The sequence below is a fragment of the Cottoperca gobio genome, chromosome 22 (assembly GCF_900634415.1).
Source record: "Cottoperca gobio chromosome 22, fCotGob3.1, whole genome shotgun sequence".
NCBI classification, from domain to species: domain Eukaryota; kingdom Metazoa; phylum Chordata; class Actinopteri; order Perciformes; family Bovichtidae; genus Cottoperca; species Cottoperca gobio.
Genome location: NC_041376.1, coordinates 1,395,001 through 1,420,465, shown reverse-complemented (window position 1 = coordinate 1,420,465; position 25,465 = coordinate 1,395,001). Strand labels below are relative to the sequence as shown.

The window sequence follows — 25,465 nt, the reverse complement described above, 5'->3', positions numbered from 1 at the left end:
CTGGTATCTGAAATGATGTGACCACAGTGGGCAGATTAAATTATATACTGGACGTGTGGGACTCAGAATATCCTTTATATTATAATCCAAAAAGTTCTCTCTGGTAAAGAGAGGACAGAGAGGACGAGTATTTGTGGAAGTAATGACAGGAAGGAGTGGGAAGCAGGAGTTTTCTTCAGAATAACTTAAATGATGGCTGCTGTTCCACCCACATTTTCAGACTACAAAACGCTCCCTGCACTTCAAATTTCATGGATACAAAGATTTGTTAAGTGCCTCCCTCTCCGTGGACGCCACTTCAGAGAACAGTCTGTTTGCTCGGTCTTAACCTGAGTGGAAAATCTCAAGTGCTACTGTCAAAATACCCTCGAAGACAGAAACTCGTCTTCCTGTGAGCACAAACTGGTTTTAAAGTAATATTTCACGTGTGGGCGGCAGGAGAGCAAATGATGTGTTTGTAAGCATGCATGGGTCTCCAGCTGCTTCACATGAAGCTTTTAGGTAGGAATGTGTGTAACTTATAACTTTAATGTAGTTAAGTTTGATCTATTCAGGATCTATGTATGCAAAATACATTTAATGCATTAACATCAAAATGTACTGGAGTGTTCTGGAGAATTCAGAATTGTATTATTATATTATTGGAATATTATTACTGTTGCTTTAACACATGTTACAGCTGATGAAGGCGGCAACACTTTTGGATAGTTTAATCAGGTTTTGTTTGTAAGATTTTAAAGGCACAGTTGGGCACAGTGGACCTGCAGTAGATGCAGTTTGTAGAAAGAGACAGGAAGTACCAGCAGGAAGCTAAACAATGTTCTGCTGTGGATGTATTTTAGACACCTAAAGAAATTGTATATATATCTATATTTAGAATACTTTCACTGCTTTACCTTGCTGCCAGACAGCAAACCAGGCACTGAAGCTGTTATCTGTGCTCTCTTCAAAACCACCAGACTCCTTTGACAAAAACAGTAATTTTACCTCTCAGAATACAGGAGTGGCTCGTTGACCGCTGCCTCAAACTGGTATTTTGTTTGCGTTATAGTTTGACTTTGGTGAATCCGAACTAACTCTTTAAAACACCAAAGTCACACAATAACACAAATGAACAAACCGATTGAGGCAGCGGTAGATCAGTAACTCCTGTGTTCTGCGAGGTATAATTGCTGTTTTTGTCAATGGAGTCTGGTTGCTTTCAGCAGAGGATAGATAACGGCCTCAGTGCCTCGTCGAAAGGGTCTGACAGCAAGGAACACTTAAACTGATATTGATCTTTTTAGGTGACTAAAAGTCTATCTTTGTCTTCCTTGGGAAATAACTGCCTTTGTGTGCAGGATTATTTGATTTATCAGTACTTTACTTGTCCTCTTATCACCATAAATAATATAAACCAAATATCATTGAGCTCTATATGAGCTATAAAAGACCGGTCATCTGAAATGTTTACAAAGTTAATGTAACACCATACAACACTGCTGAGGTGTGATAATACACATTCACAACTACTCTACACACAATACAAATGCCATTACTGTGTGTAAATTAACCAATTAAGTGCTTCAAACCTAAATGAATGATCCTTTTAACTTGTTTATCAATATATATAACACACAATAAAGGCCGTGCACTCTCTTGAGCTCAGGCAGCGGCAAATTCTTCACTTCATTTATTGATTTCTTCGCATGTAAGCTGTGTACTACATCACCAACACCAGCAGCAACATAAACTGGCCCAGTCATCTCATCAGTCACTCCAGACAGACTTAACCTCACACGCCCCGCCGGGTCGCACGAGGCCTTTCACTGCAGCAGCACGTCAAGTAACTTCAGACTGAAGCAGGCAAGTCAACTGGGAGCAAATTGTTCTCCACAATGACAGCTGGAGAGACAACAAAACAAGGAGGAAGAAGACCACAAGTATGCAGAATTTAAAACAGCTTTACAAATGACAACAACAAGGACGCTACAAGCAATTAAAACAGGCGGCAAACATAAGGCAGCACTGACAGAGAACTTCATTTTCAGAGAAACATCTGTTCCCATACATGAATAAGCTGACTTTACTTTACACCCAGTGGATTTTTTGAACAAGTTCTACAATGTGCGATAATCTTCTGTCACGGTGTTTGCTGCCATCGTCTAATATAGAGAAACCATCAAGTGACAACATGAACAGGATGTGCCAAAAATATCAGCCAAGTATGTGTCTCATATGTGGTTGAGTTAATGTCACGACCGTTGGTGCTTTGGTTCGGAGATTCCTGCTTGTGGTGCTGACGAGGGAAGAAAAGGTCATAGATTCCCCTCACACCATACACGTCATAATCATCAACATATTATATTATATGTGTAGAGCTCCTTGTGCAGTGCTTCACAAAGGATGACAATACTAAGATGCTACAAGTTAACACAGCGGTGCTTTGAGCTAAATGCTAATATCAGCATGCTAACATGCTAATGTTTAGCAATTAGAAAATGGAACTTGTGGTTACGACATGGGAAGTTTGGTACACGTTATGCGCTGGCGTTCACGTGGTTAAGTCGTGAGAACAACGCTGCTCGGCCTTGGAATTAGCATCGGAGTCTAGCTAACAATTTAGCAAGCGGGTAACGAAATGCATCACGACGACGTTTTCTCAGACATATTATAAAACTCGGAGCGTCCAGAAAGTTTCCACTTGTTGTGAGTGTTTCCATGGACTCTTCTCGTGGTAAACACGGCCTCATTTGAAGGCAGCATACCATTTTAGTTTACCTTGTTAGCATGCTAACATTTCGTAATTAGCACTATTAGCACTAACCCAACCAACACACATAGTTTTGCAGCTATTTGGTCATAAACCAAAGTATTTGACTAATATAAATGTTGATCATCCTCTGGGGAACAGGAATATCTGCACACAATTTCTTTAATAGTCTTAATAATCTGAAAAGACTTTAATAATAATAAACATTATTTATAGAGCACTTGTAGCTCAAAGTGCAAAAGGGCAACAGACAATAACAAGACAGTAGAGGCTAAAATATATGTGAAATTAATAATAATAAATAGAGGATTTGTAGAGAAGGAAATAAGAAATGTTGTTTTAGTAACAGAGAAAGAGAGAATATGGAGTTAAAAGATATAAAGATTAGGATGTATAATTATTCGGCCCCGGCGGTTAAATATGATTATAGAGAAGCAGGTGGAGCAGGTTTCTGATAAATACAGAGAGCCTTTCAGCGAAACATTAATGTGCATTTGTTATCTGACCATCATGTGTGGACTGCGTGCGCTCAGACAGAAGAGATAAAACTCCTCCAAACCAAACAAGGCTCCGAAAACTGGGACATTTGGCCTAATGACGTAGGTTTAGGGTGCGTCTCTGTGCAGGCAAACCTCCAGATCATCTCAGATTGATATGAAACATGGCATGGCTTCTAAAAGGGCAATACAAGCTCTAAAGTTGATGGATCAGGACCATAAAAGGTTGTAATAGTCTGTGTTACTCCTTGAAATATCCACATAAAGAGAGCTTGAAGATGTGGATCGTAAATCTTCCTCATCCATCATCCATGGTCACTCAGCAATATATTTAGTTTCTGTGCGATGGCACCTCCTGCAAGCGAGTGAAACTGCTGAGGAAGACCATGTGATACAGTTAAAAGATAGTAAGTGGACATTGAGTTGAGGTTGTTTTGTCCAGGATGGACTTTCACACTTAAAGCAACTACAAGGAACTCGATTTTGGCGGACCCTGTGGACAAAGGAGGTTCTTCACGAGCCCCACCGCCTCGTGTCGTAAAGATCTTAATCGTGCATTTGTTTTATAAGCGAGTAAAAGAAAGTTAGCTACAGTCAACGTTAGCGTAGCTTTGTTTTAGCCACCAATGTGAATTTATATATTGATGAAAAACCACGTCTGGCAATGTATTTTATAAATAAAATAGAATTATATGCAAGCTGTCAATTACCTCAAACTACAGCAAAGCTACGCCAGGGATAAATATAGTTTTGTAAACTAAACTACTTTATAAAATTGAAAATGTACATGTGATACGAAATTATAAGAAAATATAATACAAAAAAGTCACATGCCAGCAAAATAAACTTTTCATGGGCCATACATATAAAAATAATTTAATAAAATAGAATTTGACCAACTTAAACACTGGTCTAAAACAAAACGTGCCTGTTGTCTTACTAGTCAGTTTTAAATACAGATTTAAATGCAATAAAAACAATGGGCCTATTTGTTTTTTACTTGTTAGAGCAAAATCAAAGATGTCCACTATCCATTAGAGAATAAAGAGTAAAATGGCCCATGATTAGTTGTAGTTTCAGGAGTTAACCACACACACAAATGGCAAAAAAAGTAATTTAACTTCTTGAATCACCATTCAAATAGGAATGTCGTTGAACTTCGAGTTGAACTACATGTTCCCTCCTCCCCGACTGAGGCCTTCAGCAGGGTGTCTGCAGTGTGGACACACATCGCAGCCAAATAAAGGGCGAGTTTCACATTCTTTGAGAGGAGGAGTGGACTTGCTTTGGTTGAAACATCACACCCTACATTCCAGCACAGGCTCGTGCTGAAGTCTTTTGTGCATGCAGCTCACATGTGTTGTGTCTGAGTTGAACTTCCTCGTCCTGCAGAAGAAGAAGAAGAAGAAGAAGAAAGAGGATAGAGGGCGTGACGTCGCTGCCCGCAGAGAGGCCCGTACGGCTGCAGGAGACCGGGGAGAGAGGCAGGGACACGCCGAGCGGGGACGGACGCTGCTGCAGCCGCAGAGCAGACACACGAGGAGCAGCCAGGGCTCGGAACAACCGGCAACTTTGCAGAAGCGACAGACAGCCATAATGCGGCACCGCCCGCCGACCCGGGAGCTGATGTGACTGTGCACACCCAGACACAGGGAGGAAGCGGCGGACATCACCACCACCTCTCCCCGGTTGCCTCGCCTCGTCGCGGTTGTCTGGAGAGAGGGAGGGGGGACATGTCCTCGCTAACCGTAGAGGAGGACCAGAAATGGTTACCGACACACGTCCAGGTGACGGTGCTGAGAGGCAGGGGCTTACGGGGCAAGGGTAAGCATGGCACCAGCGACGTGTACACCATCATCCAGCTGGCGAAGGAGAAATACTCGACCGGCGTGGCGGAGAAGACCACCGAGCCCGAGTGGAGGGAGGAGTGCTCGTTCGAGCTGCAGCCCGGCGTGCTGCAGGGCGGCGGGCGGAGCGGCGGCGGCGGCTATCCGGCCGGGAGCAACGAGCTGGTCCTCATCGTGATGCACCGGGCGATGATGGGGCTGGACGTGTTCCTCGGGCAGGCGGTGATCCAGCTGGATAAGGTCTTTCAAGAGACTAGATGCGTGAAAAACGAGTAAGTTTATGCATGTCATAGTTATGTGTGTGTGCATGCAGATGGCCAAAAGCTGCATCTGTTTTCCTATGTTCATTGAACTCATCAGGGTGTTTCCAGTTTGCTTGTGTCCTGTTTTTAGTTGCTACACAGTTTGTTGTCAGGTATAAACACAACTGTCAAGTCTGTGGTGCTGCATCAGGGCCCTGCAGACACACCCTCCCTCCTCCCAAATATATACCAAACTAACTCTGAGCACATCTGACCACTATTCACCCCACACACACTAAAACCTTCTCGAAACCTCACGTTCACCTCCTGCAGGGTGGCCACATTAGGCTGTTTTGTTTTGTTGTTGGTCCTTAAAATGCTGTGTCCCAATAGCCAAGGCATGGCGAAGAGCAGGAGGGGATTAATGCCTGTCCCAATTCCAGGGATTATCTAACAGATTCATGATCCCAGAGCTCCAAGGTATTTTTAGCATAACATGTTGTTTTACAAAAGCCCACCCACAGGAGTAAATAAGTGATGCTGTGTACATTCTTTAAAGACATACTTCATGCAAAAAGATTATCATTTGTATATCAGTTACTCCCCCTGTGTTACCGGGAAGAAAACTTTATTCTCTCCTGCCTCCTCGGTGAACGAAGAGAAAAGTCTTGATGAATTGAAGTAAAAGGGGGGGGGGTCACATGTAACAACAGCAAAACTGTATCAGTTCACAACTCGTGCAGGATAATGCACGTTTCATTTATCCAGGTGTATACTCACTACTTTTCACTAAAACCTTTTTACTTTGAAACCCTTCGAAGTGGCGTGGACAAACTTACCTTTAACCTTAATGTTATAAAGTTCTGTGATGTCCAACACTCCCCGTAATCCCTTTAAACACCTCCCAGCAGGGCTGCAAACAACGATTGTTTTCATTATCATTTAGGCTAATCTGCAGAAGTAATCGTCTTTAAATGTCTTTTGTCAGTTCAAAAAGATTTTCACTTTAATTTGATATAAAACAGAGAAAAGCAGCAAATCTCCACATTTGAGAGGCTGAAAACAGCATTTTCTTGACTTTAGCATTTAATTTATCTAAACAGCGATTATCTTTCTGCAGAATCGTTGCAGCTCAAGACAAAACCGTGAACTTGTTGCATTCAGTTTGATATTTTTAGCATAACAATGTGCAAGAAAAACAGTGACAGCAATGCATTCTGGTCAACTGAGGCTACTGTCAGTGGAGACATTCGACTTGTATGATTGAGTTCTCCCTGTTTGATTGCAGGTTGGTGCAAAACATTTTAGCATACAAACAAGTTTTTGATTTAGAGAGAGTGACATCAAAACAAGACATTTACTGCCGATGTTGTGAAAGCTGAAACATTTCAAACATCAAACCATAATGACACGTTTGTTTACCTTCTCCCAGACAGAGCAAACTTTATTGTCTGGTCTTCCCTCTCACGATTCGATCCTCGACAGCTACATAAGGATGCTAATCTCAAGCTCTACTCCAGTCCGCTGTGTGCTAATAAAGCAGTTTTAATATTTTAAAATGTTAGATAAACTGGGACAGAAGGTAACATTTAATGCATGCTAAACTTGCACAAATAAACACTTTTTACTACTTCGGTGACTTCAAGATTAACATTTTATAACAAGAATAAAAACATAAACATGCTGCCTGTTACATAAATAAAACCTGGCAGGCTTAATAGATATTACTTACTTAAATAAAAGTAAATTGTGCACAAAATAACATGTAAAACTGGTATTTTGTGTGTGTTTTTCCCAACAAATCGCACCATAACGCTCGTCACAACTTTGACTTTGTGTGTAGCGTTACTTTAGCTTCTTTTGTAGATAAAAAACGTTTTTAGAAGTTGTGAATCATTTCAGATTCTTGCGTGAATCATCTTCTAATCACCAGTTAGTCTGAAAGTACGTGATCCAGGACTTCCCCCGTCATTCTGAAACCCTATTCCCTCTTGATGGTGATTTTTATAGTGTGTGTGTGTGTGTGTGTGTGTGTGTGTGTGTGTGTGTGTGTGTGTGTGGCAGTTTGATAATAAATGACGAGCAGTCGACCCGGCGGTGCTTTCACTCAGGTAGACGTGTGAATATGAGCTGAAAGGGGAAGCTCTCTCCTCCTGCTGGTCACGTGAAGGTTAGAGTCAGCCCGTGATGCTGAAGCGTCAGCAGTTTGGTGTCTTGGTACATTCAGTGTCTCCATGTGGTGAGCCACATTTGTTTTCGTGCTACTTGATGCTAGTGCTACAGAATAAGATGCTCACAAGTCAGAATCTATTTCATTTGTGAACAAGCTTCGGCTCGATGGAAGATTGTGAAAGTGAAATGTCGTGTTTTGGAGCTATAGAGCCTGTGGAAGAGGTTATTTATGCTGTTTTCAAAGCCACCAGACTTCATTGACAAAAACAGTCATTTTACTTCCTAGAACGCGCAGGTTTCTGGTCTCCCGCTGCCTCGATCGGTTAGTTTGTGTGTGAAAAGGCCGTATGACGGCAAGGTAGAGCGGTGAAGATATTCTAAATATAGCGTACACTTGAACAAACTGATATGGATCTTTTTAAGTGGATAAAATACGTTTAGCTGCTTCCCCGTCCACAGCAGTACATTAATACTCCTGTTTGTCTGCTGTAGGTATTTTAGCTGCCCTGACTGTATTTGATGTATTCTTATTGTCCGTTTTAAACACAGTTTTGCCAGAATGCTAAAGTATATGTATCATGTAATACTTGACGCAGACAGATCTCCATGTTCTCACTTCAGGATGTTTCGTGGTTTTGTTCCCAGTAGCTGTGTTATCTTTCAGCTCCCGTGATGGATTCTGTAGATTAATAAAAGACTGTTAATTTGTTTAAGGTGAGCTTTGTTTGCATGGCGGGTGAATGGTGGCAGTACAATCTGATATCAAAAGTGCAATCAGCTGCTCAGGTGAGAGAAACACGTGCTTTTAAATCGACACAAACAAAATCAAAACCCAGTTTCTTTCAATCTTTCAAGTATGTGTTTTCACTGACTGCAGAGTCACATTTAGTCTTGCAGAGGTTTTGGACTGTGCCAAGACTCCTTCACTCGCAGTCTCTAATATTTATAAAGCTCTTTAGAGGAGGTTGGGGGGCGTCACTGTGATGTAGTGCTCTGGGTCGTATATTTCAGCAAATGGAGATGCGTCAGGTCGAAATGGCTCTTTTCTTCTGAACCTCCGACTTGTTTTATTCTCTAGGATTCATCAGTTTCCACACAGTGTTCCTCTGAATCAGCGCCTTCCAGTCACAGTCAGTGGATACAAAGGATGGGGTTTAAATTTAGCTTTGGTTATAATGCAGGTGAGATGATTCAACTAGTGAGGTGGGGGGGGGGGGGCCGGGAGGTGAGGACTCGAGGTGTGACTTTTGCCTTTCCAAAACCAAAAACTAGAGAGCCAAAAATGTAAGGAAGAAGTTAAACAGCCGGTTTATCTGCTCTAACATAAGCAAACAGTTAGCATGCAAAGCTAACTAGCTGACTGGATGCTTTCAGAGTTCAGGCTAACGTTAGCAAGCTCTGTCCTTTCCTATGAAAGCCCAAACAGGGCTACGTTGGAACAAAATAAAAGTCAGATATTTCTTTTAATCCTTATCTTTTTACATATGACACGAGGGCTAATTAGCTCTACATTACAATACAAGAACAAGGCTGTTTCTATACATAGTTTTCATGTCTTCTACGGCATCAACCGGTGAGCATGCTAATTCTTTTGGACGTGTTAGCTTTAGCCTCAGTCTTTTAGCACGTTATCATGTATGTAGCCTTGAAGATTTAATTTATATTTAAAACCACCTTTTACAAGATTCTCGTTTTAAAACAAGCTTGAAAAATAAAATAAAGTCTAACGTTAGCTTAAGTAGCTAACTGGCTACAGCTAACAAAACAATGCTAGCAGCAGTTGTTGTCAATATTATCCCATAACATGATACATTTTGATCATTGCATCCATCTGTTATAAGATAGAAACACATAAATAACCAGTGTTATGAGATTATATTCGGAGTACACAGTTTAACTTCACAAATTAACAATGAGAGCACCAAAACAACCACGTGGATGCTTTATTATAAACATGTCCAGTCTGTATTCGGCCATGTGTTCAGTAGATGAAGGCAGTGGCCCTGGAACAGGTGGCCTGAGAGGATGCAGCGGCCGTGATGTGTTTGCATGTTGAGTTAACAGTGTGGAGCAGATTTTCCGGAAAGGTGGGCGTTGGGTGAGTTCCCCTGCAGGTTCTGTCGGGGGGGGGGGGACAGAAACACTGTCAGATCAACATACTGGACAAAACACTAGCAAGCAACCTCACGTTAGTAACTAAAAGTGAGATTTGAACTTGTAATCCACAGTTTTCCTTTTAATAATCAATTTATTTAAAATTTCAGCTCTTTTCTTTCTTTCCCCCCCCGTCATGTTGTTTATCTGTAGCAAAGCTCAGACAAGTGATTGTTACTGAGGCAGGCCAGAGGTGTGTGTGTGTGTGTGTGTGTGTGTGTGTGTGTGTGTGTGTGTGTGTGTGTGTGTGTGTGTGTGTGTGTGTGTGTGTGTGTGTGTGTGTGTGTGTGTGTGTGTGTGTGTGTGTGTGTGTGTGTGTGTGATGTACATCCAGACAAATCCCCTGCTAAGAGCAGCCTCGGTGAAGAATAGGGGTCTAATGGACATTAGAAGTTGCATAATAGCGCGAACGGAAAATCCTAGATGATAAAAATGTCAGAGATTTATCAGATTAAATGAAGTAAAACAACCTTCTATAGGAAGCAGGATGTATAGCATGCTGCTTTTTACGCATAGTGCTAGTAATTTATATTCCCGAGTCATATAGAGGCTGTGTTGCATCACAAATCTCCCGTCTGGCGTCATCATGGAGGTACAGTGAAGCAAAGACGAGACACATGGGTATGACTGTTGTGGTTTAGGACGGAGCCAGAAGAGACGTTGTTTCCAAATCTAGGTCATTGTTACACCGCATCCTAAATTGTCTTTATTTCCTGTCTGTACTCACAGTTCAGGTCAGGAGCACTCCTGCTGTAGCTATGTGGTTAGCCAGCATGCTAATGTAGGCAGAGCAGCCAATGCTAACGGATGCTAGCCCTCATTAGTGATTGTATAAATGTTGTAGTGAGTTTTAGCTGACAAGATTTTCTTTGACTATAACCTCTGCAAAATATAGATTAATTTCTCTCTTTGATTTGATCCCAAATGCACTTAAAAGTAATAATAACTTTATTTATATAGCCCATTTGTGTTTTTATAGACAAAATATAAGCAGGATACTCAGAAGACAATATAACAACAGGAGGACAAACAAGAGCAAGACAAAATGAATTATAAATAAAATCAATACAAGATGATAAAAGACGACAATAAAAAGTATTTTAATTATTTATAGAGAAGGAGCAAACTTTTATTTATTAGTTTTTGAAACAACCTTTTCCCCTTAATTTTTATATTTAACTGAAATTGTAAAATGAATGTTGTCTTCTTCGTTTAAAGTCAAAATAAATGAGAAGCTTTAATTATTTAATTAATTAAACAGTAACCAATCAGTAGACAGAGAAATACATGGAAACAATACAGGGAAAAATAAATAAAAATAAAAATACAAGTCAATAATTAATTAATTAAATGTGATGATAAGGAGAACAAGCTCTTTATAACATGCAATCTGTCGTTTTATATCTGTACACCACAACAGCTGATCTAATCTTCATGTAATGGAAGAAATAAGGACATTTAAGGAACATTGGCGATAAAACTAAATGTTTTGAGTTGAGAGGACGAGCAGCTTCTAACACTGGAGCTCAAGTCCTCCAAAAATGTTCGCCTGTACAGAAAGATTGTGTTTTTAAACTGCTGTTATCTGAGCGATCAGGACTCGTTGTTGTCCATAAATCTCCTTGAGGCGCTACACAGTAAAGCGGTAACGTCTGCTCGTGTAGAGAAGCCGCCACAGTGCGATTAGTTTCACAAGGATCCACAAGTTTGCTACTTTGCTGACAGAAGCATCTGGAATCTGAATGTTGTAATGCAGGAAGTGTCCTTGAACTTCACAAAAGATCTTTGTTAATTCTAATAACAGCACGGTCCAATAGAACGCAAGTCGTAATATTTGTTGCAGCTCCTGCTTCCGTTTGTGATGATCATCTTTGTTTATTGACATTAACACACAGGTGATCCGTCAGGTATTTTGGACGAGGATATAATAATAAAATAATAATATGTATAAATTAAACGTACAATAAACAACCAATAGAGTCAAAAATAACACGTACAAAAGGCAGAAGAGCACCAGTAATAAACATAAATGTTTATTGACATGCAGGTATTTTGTTGATGTTATTTTCTTGTGACCACAATTTATTTTAGTTATTAATTTATTATTTATATAATTTAATTAATTTTAGTTATTAATTTATTATTTATATAATTTAATTAATTTTAGTTATTAATTTATTATTTATATAATTTAATTAATTTTAGTTATTAATTTATTATTTATATAATTAATTATTTAGTTATTAATTTATTATTATATAATTTAATTAATTTTAGTTATTATTTTATTATTATATAATTAAATAATTTATTTTAAATTGTATATTTATTATTTTATATTTATTATATTTATATATTTTTATCACTATGTAAGAAGTTTAGTATTCCTGTGAACACGTGTAATAATCTGATTTTACAAAATAATTATATTAAGATAAAAACTTTTCTTACATCCTTATAATCGCGACAATTATTTGGTGATCTCAAGAAAACAAGCTTGTTTCATGACGAGCAAGAATTAAGTTTGTCCAACAAAAACTGTTCAACTGTAATTAAGTAAGTTTCAGCTGTACGTCTTTAAAGCTACACAAACACAGTTTAAGAGCTGCACAGCTGACGACTAAAGCACTTCTCTAGCTGACCTTTCCTCTCAGTCTGCTGAGGATTGGTGGCTTATGTTGGTTTTTGATACGTTTCCTTGGCTTTCTGTGGGAGGTGTGGTTTCAAGACACAATGCTCGGTTGTGTGAAAGTATTAGGAGGAAAGTTGGTGGTGAAGTTAGAGCTCATCGCATCCAGATGTGGAATGTGCTCTGGGTCTCTCGGCCCGCCGGCTACTTCTGCTGATGAGGCAGAAATCCAGATCACATTACCAGGATTACCCACAGTGCTCCTGCAGGGATTAGTTGTTTATCATTGCTAGAGATGCAATGGGAAGTGTCTACTTGATAAATCCAATGAATTGGCACCACTCACCTACACTGCATGCTCTTATAGGGGCTTGACACACTAAACTGATAATCTGCCACTGTTGGGCCATTATTGGGGTCTGCAGTTGACCGTGGATTGTAGTTTTTGCAGCGTGCTCAGCATCGTTGGCTTTAGATGGACCTTGCCGGTGACCGTTTTGCTGACTCAGCTCTCTGATGGATGACTCTGATATTTCACCCTTTAAGAGAACATTAATGTTAATGTTACTGCTGTTTTGAATACAATTGTTGCTATTGTGTTCCTTTGGTATTCGCTTTGATGGGTTAATAGAAAACCTCGTCTGATGCATCACCTGTTAATAGCAGTGAGGCCGGGTCTGGTAGGTCTGGAAGGTCGATGGATCAATCTATATGGATGTCTGTTGGTCAGTCGGTGCACGACTGTGGTCCAGACTGAAATATCTTAATAGCTGTTTGATGGATTGTGATTTGGTACACACGTACATGGTGCCCTGAGGATGAATAAGGTTGATTTTAGGGATTCTTTTTGTCCTCTAGCGCCACAATCAGTTTAGTTTATAACCAACCTACTACCCTCAGCTGTACCTTGTGTTTAGTGCAAATGTTAGGATGCTAACACACTAAACTAAGATGCTGAACATATTAAACATACCTGTTAAGCATGTTAGCATTATAAAGTTAGCATTTAGCCCAAAGCTGCATTTTCACTAAATCATTTATGCAGAGTTGTGCGACTGAAATTGGCCATTTAAGTGATTGGCTGCCGCAGAGTGACGTAGGGCTGAGTGCATCGAGCTCTCTCTGCCCCGGTGGACTCCCTTAAGCCTCACAACAAACCCCTCCGACTCCTCTGGGAGAAAAGAGAAGCATCTCAGAGCGATATATAACCTTAAATACCAATTTGTTTGGTGCCTTGCTAACTCCCACAGTTGACACAGATCCTGCGTCCTTGGCACCAGTTTTATTTCAGAGAGTCTCTTCTGTGTGGGCTCTGATACCACCCAGGCCCCCAGAGACTGAGTACATGCTGGATAAAATAGGTTGATAGCCTACTTGTCTTGTAATTTCTGCCCTGTCCTGCCTTGAAGGGTGGTTTCTAGGGATCGGCTTCTTCCACTTTGTAAGTCAAAACCAAAAGAATAAGAGAGCTTAGAGAAAATGTTCCTATCTACTCCTCCATGGATGAGGGAGGTGGGTTTAGATGAGGTGATGGTGTCGTGCTGGGACGGGGTGGAGTGTTTTGATTTCCTGTTTTTGCAAGATGGGGAAGCAGATATGCGGTCATGCTCTGCAGCTCTGGAATGGGAATGTTAGTGTTGTGGCGCTGTGATGTTCAAAAACGCTTTTCAGTGGACGTTTAAAAGCCAAAAAAGCGTTCCAATATCAGCACAGTGGCCTCGTTGAACTGCACTGTGTGGGATGATGCTCATGGGAAACTGGGTCCTCTTCGGTAAGACTGTTCACTGCCTGAGCATGTGGGCTTCAGAATGTAGGCTGCTGTTTTTGTCTGTATTGCAGTTTCTGTATTTAGGCCTCGTGTTACTTACGTTTACATTTGTTGTCGTCAGGCTTTCTCACGAGTCACATGACCCACCAGCACAGGTGCATGTACGTCGAGGGGCCTGTACTTGTTTTTTTTGCATCGTCTTCGAAAACACAAAAGATGGATTGTGTGTCACAAATAGCTTTTTTAAATGTTTTTGAAACGGCAGCAAAAATCTTTTCATATGAACAGTTTTAATCCCGTAGTCCAATAAAAACCAAAATATAATAACTAGGGCTATCAAGCGATTATAATAATTAATCTAATGAATTACATGCGTTGTGATTAATTAATCTAAATTAATAGTATATCAATATTTGCTGTGAGAAGCATTTCAAAATATTCAAATGGTTTTTGGAAGATGAATGAATGAGTAGCATTATAAACTGTCAACATGTCTTTTATTTCAATACTCTTCCTCCAATATCTTGTTTGTCACAATCATCTTAGACGACACAGACCAACAGTTTGACATAAAGTGCAATTTAAAATCTGGCCTAACATCTTTCATTGCACAATAAACAATATGTTTAAAGGTTGTGTCATGTGACTGCCATGTGTGAAGCCTCCGTTAGCCCCCTGTCCTCCACCTCCTGCAGTACAGTGCAATACATGTTGTGATGGAGTTGTTAGTGTGTCTCAGGTAGACCGACTCATGCTGCGTCTGAACGCCTGATCGAGAGATGACGAGACGAGTCACTTTAGCGTCAGCGGTGCTAGCTAGCTCCGAGCCAAGTAACGTTTTCTCATCCGCTTCATCACTGTTGACGAGGCTGCTGTGGCCGCGCCGGTGACGTAAAGAGTCAAGAGGCATCTAAGAGCGCGATTAATCTGCGTTAATTGTTTTGTCGCGTTTTTTTTCTGTGATTAATTAATCGAAATTAAGGCGACAGCCCTAATAACACAAAATGCACATAGATCACACATTTCTCACACGTTCTTCTCCATGATCTTCTGAAAAAGCAGTCGACGGGGACTTCCTTCATGCATGAGTTACACTCCCTGCATGGGCGATGGTTTGATGACGGTAGTAGTAGCTGTACGTCTGCAAAAGAAAGCCCTTACATAGCTCCCTGGTTCTGTGTTTGGAATCTGAGCCCCACCTCGGCTGCTGGGAGTCGGCTGCTGAATCAGGAGCCGGACTGATACTATTGTTGGAGCATCGGTGTGAAACTCGAGTCCACACCTTGCAGCGACGCATGTGAAGCAGAAGCACTGGTTTACAATTTTAGACACTCGAGCAAGAGACTACTCAAAACTCTTTTGTGTTTTTTGGATGCCTCCGCCCTCCAAACATAAATAAAGAAGAAGACACGACAGGGCTCAGAACTGACTTTGTTTACAAGCAGTTTGATAATCTGCTAACAGGATTGGATTTAACGAAAATGCTCCAAAGTAAATATCTGGATTACAATAATCTCTGTTAAATAGATTTTTATGCAAAATCTAAGCTTTGATATGTTCTCGCTTCATGGGAGTGTCACTCATTCCTTCGCCTTTTTAAAGTCTGTGCATGACGTGGATTATTTAAAGCTACTTCTTCTGCTCATGTGGCACATTTCCATTGTTGTCCATTTCTGTGAGGTATAATGTGTGTTGTTCCTGTGGATCTATAAAAAGCATCAGCACTCCGCTCTGCTGTGCTCCGGCTCCACCTATTTCTTATTTGAGGGAGTGTTTTGCTCTGGAAGGAGTTTGTCTGCTAATTGTTTTCTCTGGCATTCGTCTCGAGTGTTTACCGTGTTTTCAGGGCTGAACTTGAGGTCGTTGGCAGGAGGATGATGATTACATAACAGCCTGTGCTGTGAATTATAGGACTTGTGTTCCCCCCCCTGCAGCCTACAATTACACCCCATGTTTACTGTCTTTGTTCCTATTAAACAACTAGCATGTTAGAGCCCAACAGGATCTGGAAATAAGGAACGTGGGTTTAGACTACTAATGAATCCAGAATCCAGAATTTCTGCTGCTAAAAAACTATTTATCATGTTAAACATTGAACAATCATCATTATGTAGATTATATATATATATATATATATATATATATATATATATATATATATATATAGTCCTTATGTTGCAAGTTTGTTGACCTACATCCAAAATTGCTCAACATCTTTTTTTAAATGTACACCTTTAAACATTATGTTGGTGGTTCTGGATGAAACTGTCCCCGGATAATAAATACAATTATTTTGTAAAATATTTATATTTAAAACTCAATCAAGAACAAATTTGAATCTAAGTTTACTAAAAAATACACCTGGAAAAAAAGATTGCAAGAAAACTATTGCATTACGCATGTAGTTAAAGATGATTGCTAATATGCTAGCATGCTAAACATTATGCACTAGCATGCTAACATAACACTGTTAGCGATATGTTAGCATGCTAACTTCTAAGGTTAGCATGTAATGTTTAGCTAAAGGTTTGATCAATAGGTTAATCAATATTAATATCCGCCCTACTCTCCTGCTAAACATTACCATTACCAAACATTGCCATTTTCTGACTAAACGATTATCAATAAGTTGTATTGGTAATAAAAATAATCCGTCCTTGCAGCCCGACAGTGAACGCACCATCTGCAGCCTGTTGTTTAAGTGTTTGGGTTGTGCCCCTTGTTAATGTTCTGCCTCGCTGAGTCTCTGCGGCGTCATACTGAAAGTTTACAGAAATAAAAAAGAGGAAATCTTGTGCAGGGGAAATAAAAAAGCTGCAGTTGAAGTGTGAGGTTCTCAGATCCTACACACAGCAGCGTTTCTCTTTCATGTCGCAGCTCTCATATCTCGTCTTCTTCTGAGCTTTCTTTAGTTGCACATTTGAATTTCCGTATGACATTTAGGTTTTCTTGTTGACTCAACAGACCTTTTAATATTTCACTTGTTCAAGAAACAGAATTTAGGTTACTTTACCTCTAACTCATCCGACATCCTGTTTTATATTTCTTCATTAACATTGAATTCACTTCTTTTTCAGAATTTCACACTTTTTGTTTTTTACTAAATTAGCGTCATTTAATCGCATTTAATTGAGTTAAATAATCAGAATAAAGTGTCACCATTGCCTTGGTGTTTGGTGCATGCAAAGATATTAAGAGGAAATACAAATACAAGCAAAGTACTGCACAATAAAGGTTTAATGTTTATATTTAAACTCAATTGCTTTTGCTTTTTATTTGCATTTTCGTAGGATCTACTGTTTTGCATTTGTCTTATTTGAATAGTTTTTTCTTTAAATGACATAATCTGTGAACGAACCCCCCGAGATGCACAGTGTGTAGGTGCCATCAGAAAAGTAACGTGACATTTGTGTCCCTCAGCCTCAGAGAGTGTATTTCTGAACAATAGAGAAATGCAGTGTGGTCGAGGTGAGAGGTGACACTCGCCCGGCAGCGCAGGAAGTGAACAAAAATAAAAGCGGGTTGTGCTTTCAGGCCCAGTTTTCAGTCGCGCTCCTGTTGGCAGCACCACGTGTCAGAAACACATGGTAACTGGGGGAATTTTTCTCACTCGCATTACTCTTTTAAACCGGTCACAACAGACCAGATGAGACTTTCCCATGAGTCACGGTGTGGTGACCTTGTTGGCGCCGTTACGCCCACCGGTACGCAGCGTTTCCAAGAAATGCTGATCTGTGCCCGTCCACTGTAGGAGTGTACAGTCGGGGGAGATCAGTTATGTAGGGCACTATTAAATAAGATATGAGCATTGTTTTACTTTATTGTTCTTGCTTACCTGGTCACTGGTGACAACAAGAGGCCTCAAGGTATTATGGGATGTCAGGCCACACAGCCCTCTGGTATTAGCAGGACATTTCTTATTTATCCTGTGTGAGGAGAGATTAAAAATAACTAATGTTTCAGTGACACCTTACAATTAGTTCTTAAATTGTATAAAATATGTACATTTTATTACTAAGGCTGCAATTAACATTATCGATTTAATCTGATTATATTCTAGATTAAGAAATAGTGAAAAGTGTCCATCCCAGTTTCCTAAATTGTCTTTAAATGTCTTGTTGTGTCAAACCCAAATATGTCACTTTAATATGATATAAAACAGAGAAAAAGCAGAAAAAATCTCCATATTTGAGTCTGAAAACAGCATTTTCGGTCATTTTTGATGAATCCGTTTTGTAACTCTATATTTTAGTCCTCGGACGTCTGGATCTTAAGTTCTCAGAGAAACAAGCTGAGCTAACGTTAGCGGCAGCCGAGAGAACATTGTACCTTTTTAACATTTGATTGAACGTCAGAATTGTTCTGTGGACCTACTTGATTATATTTAGCATGTGAATGAATGTCCCTCTGTTGCAGGTGGTACAAGCTCAACTCTAAGACGGGGAAGAAGGAGAAGGAGCGAGGAGACATTCAAGCCACCGTCCAGTTCACCCGAAACAACCTGACCGCCAGCATGTACGACCTGGTCATGAAGGACAAGAGCGCCTCCACCTTCGGCAAGCTGAAAGAGCGCATAAAGGGAAAGAAGAGATCCAGCGAGGAGGACGCCGCGTCGGCCGTCCTGCCGAGTGGTTACGGGTCTCTTCACCGGATGCGGCAACGGCTGCCGAGCGATGGAGGCGGGGAGGAGGACTACGAGGACGACGAGGGGGGCGAGGCCCGGCGGAGCAAGATGAGGACCTTCTTCCTGAGAGGGAAGCTGAGGAAGTCCTCGGACACTCGCTCCAGCACATCGCTCGGCTCGGAGAGCAGCGAGTCGTCCCGGGGCGGCAGCCTGAGCCCCACGGCCGGCATCAGCGTGGTGGTGTCCGACCTCTCCAACTCCCCCAGCAACAGCAGCAACCTGACCGCCGACAACAGCCCAGGTGAGAGCGAGTAGTAGACACACTTCACTGACTGAAGGTTATTACGGCCCGGCTGCAGACGGAAGGATTCAGCGAGTCTCAGTCACACGTCGTCTCTACGAGGTTCACTTGAAGCCTCCACGTAAATAATGTCAAAGTGTTAAAGAGAATACAAGAGTGATAATCATCTTAGATCTAAAGGAATTCTAGTGAAATGTAAGAGCTCTCAGACACTTCCTCCTTGATTTTGAATCCTATGTGAGTGTATATAGACGTTAACATGGAGAGACTCACACCTCAGTGTTGCTATAATCAGCTCACGATGGAATATGTGCATCTCCTGTTATGAAACAAGTTGATGTGCAAAGAATGAATTACCTTCAGCAGATGATCCCACACGTGCTGCATTATTCTGTAAAGACTTGATGGAGGCATGTGCTCCCCCGAGTGTCGTCTACTTCGTTAAAGACGTTGAAGGTCTCATTAAACTAGAGATGATTCTCACACCTCCTGTAAGTCTGCTAGTGAAACTAATCCGTCCTGCTGTGGAAAGGGTTGCTGGTCTAACCCACTAGAAGGTTTTATCACCCAATGACTCCGCCTACACATTTAAGTTTGTACGGTCATTGATTTGTTTTCATACATCATCTGTTACACACACATCTCTGCAGTCTTACATATCTTTAATAAATAACATTTCCAGCTGTATTGTGATGTAAGATCTGTGACTCTCTGCGTTCTCTCTCTCGCTCCTCTCCACCTGGGTTTTGCAGAGCACACGGCGAACTCTCTCCAATGTGAGTTTGGCGACGAGGTCGAGGAGATCACCATCGCAGTGCCTCAGCCCACCGTGTGCGTTAACGGAAGCCATGCTTACAGCGTCCAGCCCCTGGACCCAGGCTCAGGAAACCCTGCGGACTGTCTAAGCCTGGCAGCGCTGCAGAAGTCTTTGCCTCACTCCGTGTCTCTGCAGAACCTCAGTCCTTCCACAAACCTCCCCAAAGGCTCCGTCGGAGACGGGCGCCGCTGGTCTTTTGACAAGCCCGGCGAGGAGGAGAAGGCAGCCATAGCCGCGGCCCTGGAGCAGAGTGGCCCCATGCAGGGCGACGAGGAGGAGGAGGAGGAAGTGGGATCGGCTGCTCCGCCCAAATCCGCCTCCTCCTCCTCGTCCACGGTGGAATCGGAAAGCCAGGGGAAAAAGCAGAGGAGGAACTTGTTCTCCCATGGGAAGAGAGAGTCTGCGGGGAAAGGGCAGTCCAAGGATGAGTCTGAACAGGCCTCCGCTGCCACCGAGGAGAAACACAAGGGATGGTTTGGATCAAAGGACTCGAACAGCAAACCCAGGTGAGATACACACACTGAGGAGAGTAGTCGCACAGCTTCACGTGGTTAGATTCTCCTGCACAAAGAGGAAGGTACGCGCTGAAACAAACCAGGAAGACTCTGCGCCCGACTGTCAAACTGCAAGAAATAGTTGAAGCATCTAAATCCCCCGTTGTGCTAATTAGTGCTTTAACTATTTGAGTCAGCAGTTGGTTGGTATATTGTTTAACTCTGGACAGAGCCAGGCTAGCTGCTTCCCCCTGTTTCCAGTCTTTATGCTAAGCTAAGCTAATGGCCTCCTGGCTCTAGCTGCTTACCACAGCGACATGAGAGCGATATCAATCCAGGGCCGCAACTAACGATTACTATCATTGTCCACAACTCAAAGATATGAAGTTTACGCTCATACAGGAGTGAAGAAACCAGAATATATTCACATTGAAGATAATTTAGACTTTGTTTTTCTTAAAGACAACTTCAGAATCTACATTGAGAGACGTAGCATTATGTTGAACAGTTCTAAGAGTAGTAGTTTACTCTTCACTTCCAGTGTACCAGCATGGCTGCTGGATGCCGCCTGCAGCTCTCCCTCCTCAGCTGCTCAGTCTCTGGTTACAGCTCGTATCTGCAATGCAGATGGAGGGGGGGGGGTGCTCTCGTGAAATTAGCTCCATCGAGCTGAAGCCCTGTGCATGGTTCAGTGATAATGTCAATTTCAGTGGAAAGATGATGTGAACAATATTGTGTGTGTGTGTGTGTGTGTGTGTGTGTGTGTGTGTGTGTGTGTGTGTGTGTGTGTGTGCACACAGGGAGAGGGGAGGGAAGAGAAAGCATCTCGTTTTATTTCCACTTCTTACGCAAGCATTTTCTTTTAGTGGGTAATTTCTCTGGAGGCTCTCCGGCGGTCCTCTCTGTCGTACGGAGTTTGTATGTGTTGGAGTTTTATATGCAACTAACGATTATTGATTCATCTGCAGATTATTCGATGAATTGTTTGGTCTCTAAAATGTCAGAAAATACTGAGAAAAGTCATAAAGTCCAAAATATATTCACTTTAATGATATAAAACAGAAAAGCAATAATCTGCATTTGTGCATGAATATTAATTTAATGATTAATCAATTTATCAATTAGTCGACTAATCGCTGCAGCGCCAGAGTCTAATGTACCATTAATCTTTAATGCAGGTCTTAAAGAACATTAAAATACATCACGGTAACGGTTACATGATGTAAAATAACCGTACTGTACTTCTTCACATTTGATTATATATATTTTTTTATTTACATAACGTGAAACACAAAACAGTAAAACTCCAAATGTATTCAAAATGGAAGCTTTGGTTCCCAAGAACAATAATTGTCATTGTTACAGGTTTTAAGGTGCAAATAAATAGCAGCCTGACGTCATTCATTACAATATAAAGTATATAACTCATCGTTCATTTAAAAACAGCTGATCATATCGCCCAGCCTACTACACACTGAGCCTGATAAGCGGCTGCTGATTGAGGCGAGGTCAGCTGTTCTGGAGCGTAGTACGCTCCACACCTTTCTGCCAGCTCTTTAACTTTACATTTCCACAGCCTGCACACTCCCACATGATCTTATATCCTTGGGGAAAATTGCCAAAAGTGAGCAACAGTAGCACCAAGTCATCATTACAAGCAGCTGCATCTACAACACATGACATCATGGACCAGTGAACACACACAAGATGTTTGGGATGTAGCTTTTGAAGCTATGAAAGATATTTCAGCAATTATTGTACAATTTCTCTTGCTGTTTGCATTGCATTTGCATTTGCATGGTCATTTAAGACACTTCAAAACCATTTATAAAACAATTTAAGAGCGTGCACTGAAATGTCCAAACAGCTAGTTGTTCGTTTACAGACAATGAAGCAACACAACCGGGTTTAAGGGAATAAAAAGCTGTATGTTTTTAATAAAATGTGTGAAACAGATTAAACAGAAGTCTGTAAAAATGTTTGATTTAAGCTGTGAACCTTCTTTAGTCCTGTGGTGAAGAGCTGTGTGATTAATCCACACTAATCAAGAGGACTGTGTCCGCTTCCTTTCACAGCCTGGTGGTGTCACCTAAACTAGAGCCCAGCACTGACCCCCACCCACCCAGTCACCCCCCGGGTCCCCCTGTCGATCCTGCCTCTCTGGTTTCTCCCCTGCATCACACTAACCCCTTCTACCCCTCACAGAGCCCCCCACCCCCCATGTCCCCCTGCAACCCTTTCTTCTCTGTCCTCCAGCACAACCCTTTCTATGACGACACGCTAACCGCTCAGACCCTAAAACCTTCGCCGCCTCCTCTGCCTTATCTCTCCAGTGCTCGGCCTCCTATAGCTCAACTCTTTCCTCAGGCGAGTAACCCTAACCCCCCCCTAACCACAGAGGACTCCATCATGGGTACAAAGAGCGAAGTGACGGCCAAAGCTGAGAAACGACCTCTTCCTCCGGCTCCCGCGGAAGAGGAGAAACCTTTAAGCGTGAAGTTGTCCGATTGTTTTATGACTGCTGGGGAGCTGGACCCAGAGTGGGACGAATCCTTTGAAGCGTTTGCAGCTGGCAGGCTGCAGTCTCCCGAGGATCTGACAACAGACTGCAAAACACAGCAAAACACAGCCAGCGAGCACACGCTGGAACACTGCGATGATAAAGGAGCATTACTACCAATAACAGATGCAAACACAAATGTGAATGACGCACTACATCCTCAACCGTGCACAGAATTTGAATTCGATGCACATAAAGCCACCAACACTTATCATCTTGACACATTTGCACAATTCCTTGAGACAATCCCAGAGCACGCGAGCGTCGAGAGTGACAACACAACTTTAAATACTTCCACTAACTCACCAAAACCAGCTGCTTTCACGGAAACTAATCAAGCTAACGATGCTACTAACGCAAAGGATTTAACCGAGCCTAACGTGCATCATGCCCCCGGTCGCACCTCGTCTGTAAAGCTCAACAGCAGCTCCCCTGATCCTGCTTCTTCAGGCCTGGGCAGTTCAGCAGACGAGGATTTCCCCTCATGTCTCTCTTCTTATTCAGACAAATTCTCTGCATCCTCCTCCTCCGAGGAAGCCGAGGCACAGAACTGTGAAGGCAGCATCCTCTGCGACGAGAAAGCCTCCGATAGATCTGTCGAAGAAAAGCCTTCACAATCGGAAGATGACAGAACTGACGGGTCCATTGATCTGTCTTTAGTCGATGTAGCCCAGCACAATGTTATTCAGCACGGGGATGGGGATGGGGATGGAAAGGCAGATTTAGACATTACAGAGGGATCGTTAGCGCTGCAGTCTCCCCGTCCTCACACATCAGCAGCCTGCAAGAGAGACAGGAAGTGAGGAAGCAGACACTCAGTCACCAAACCTTTTAAACTTGTTACCAGAACTACGGCCGAACTCCAACGTCTCTTTACAGCGTGGCAAGGGAAATGGTGAGAAAGGCATCGGTGAAATGAACGGATCTGTAGAGGGCTTTTCAAAAGTGTTAAATGATTCCTCTGCATCTGTAAGTAACACTACGGATGTGATGACTTCTACAACTCCAGATGATGAGCTCTGCTCCACACACCCATCACTATACATCATAACGTCCTCCCCCGATGTCAGGCAGACTTCGTCGGACTCGTCCATTCAGAGTTTAGCAAGACAGGATGCAAGCCCGAGTTCTTCTGTACCGTTCAGGCTTTTTGGCGATTTCTTCAACACCAGCCAAGACTTTGACGACACACTGTTGAACACTCGGGTGTTCGATCAGAGCACCAGCAGCTTTTTCCAAAGCCTTTATGTCAGCACCAGCTCGCAGGATTACCAGACCTGTGCGTCTCACCCGTCCTCCGGCGGCTCGGAGCCAAACGACACGCTGCACTCGGTGAACTTAACCCTCTGTGGCGAGCTGAGCGAGATTCAGGTGACTGATGCTCAAGAAGATCCCATCGACACAAGCAAGCCATGTGACGAAGACATCAGACATGTTGACGGAGCTTTCTGTGGAGCCGAGGACAAGACGGCAACTCTTGAGCCAAGCTTCACGATCGGGGAGAACTTGGGTTTCCTCCCTGCGACATCGACGGACTCTAACATGAGCGGTGATCCACAGAAGCTCAACAAAGGAGATGTAGAAAGTCAGCATGTCGTCTTAGGTGACGTGTTCTCGAAATGCCCTGATGCACAAACTGCTACGCTACACCGCTCCCACTCTGAGGGCACACTGACGCCTGCCTTTGACGAACTCCTCATGCCCTCCTTTGGGAGTGATCCCGGTGCGATGCAGGCGTCCTCCTCTGCTCCGCCGGGCCCTGACCTCCCCTCTCTGATCTCCTTTGCTCCCTCTCTTACTCCTCAAAGTAGTAGCTTCCCTTTAGCGCTCTCTTCCCCCCCTTTTCTTGACTATGCTACGGCGAGATCACCGACGGCACGAGCTGCGGCGCCAAAGCCAATGCTTCAGGAGACGTGGCAGCAGCAGGCAGCCAATCAGCAGAACAGGTGAGGAACATGCTCGCTGTAAAGGTGGAGAGGAAGCACCTTTTCTCACTTCCAGAATTTTTTCTGTCCTGTCGTCTCCCTCTGCCGCTCTGCTTCCGCCTGCTTTTTCTTCTGTGCCGACAACTCTCAAGGGGATTCTCCTTTTGTGGTGTGACCTTCTCTTTTTTTTTTATCACTTTGACACACACACACACACACACACACACACACACACACACTGCTGGTGTTAACAGGACTCCTCTGCAGGTGTCTTGTTGTTGTGTCCTGGCTCTGTGGTAACGAAGGGGAAACAGAGTCTCGGGCCAATTAGCAGTTATTATTTTACCCTGATTCTTACCACACATTCCCCCCCCCCCCCTCCCCACGCACACACTCTAGTGTTCCCACACAACCACACTCATTTGCCTAAATCTCAACCAGAATGCAGGTTTTCCACCAGAGCAAAGAAGGTGTTGTTGTGTCACTGATGGCGTTTCCTGTTCTCCTCGGGGCAATAACACATTTTACACAATTCTACATGTTTGATTGCACCAACGCATGCAATTAAGTCTTTCAATTTTCACCCATATTTCCTTTTTAATGAGGACTCTTACTCCCCGTCTAACCTCCTTTTATTCGCTAAAATTAACAGTTTCTTGGGATTTTAAAAGGTTGATGTGTAG

At 42.4% G+C, this 25,465-nt stretch overlaps 1 protein-coding gene across 1 annotated transcript in view; it reads left to right on the top strand.

Annotated features, from left to right (window-relative positions):
- Nucleotides 1-4,466: 4,466 nt before the first annotated feature.
- Nucleotides 4,467-25,465, top strand: part of rab11fip5a (RAB11 family interacting protein 5a (class I)) — a 25,830-nt gene continuing 4,831 nt past the window's right edge. The window contains exons 1-5 of the mRNA XM_029459930.1: nucleotides 4,467-5,368; nucleotides 18,478-18,986; nucleotides 19,739-20,309; nucleotides 22,373-23,516; nucleotides 23,791-24,803. Coding sequence (XP_029315790.1) covers nucleotides 4,983-5,368; nucleotides 18,478-18,986; nucleotides 19,739-20,309; nucleotides 22,373-23,516; nucleotides 23,791-24,803 — 3,623 coding nt within the window. The 5' untranslated portion in view covers nucleotides 4,467-4,982. The remainder of the gene's footprint in view (nucleotides 5,369-18,477; nucleotides 18,987-19,738; nucleotides 20,310-22,372; nucleotides 23,517-23,790; nucleotides 24,804-25,465) is intronic.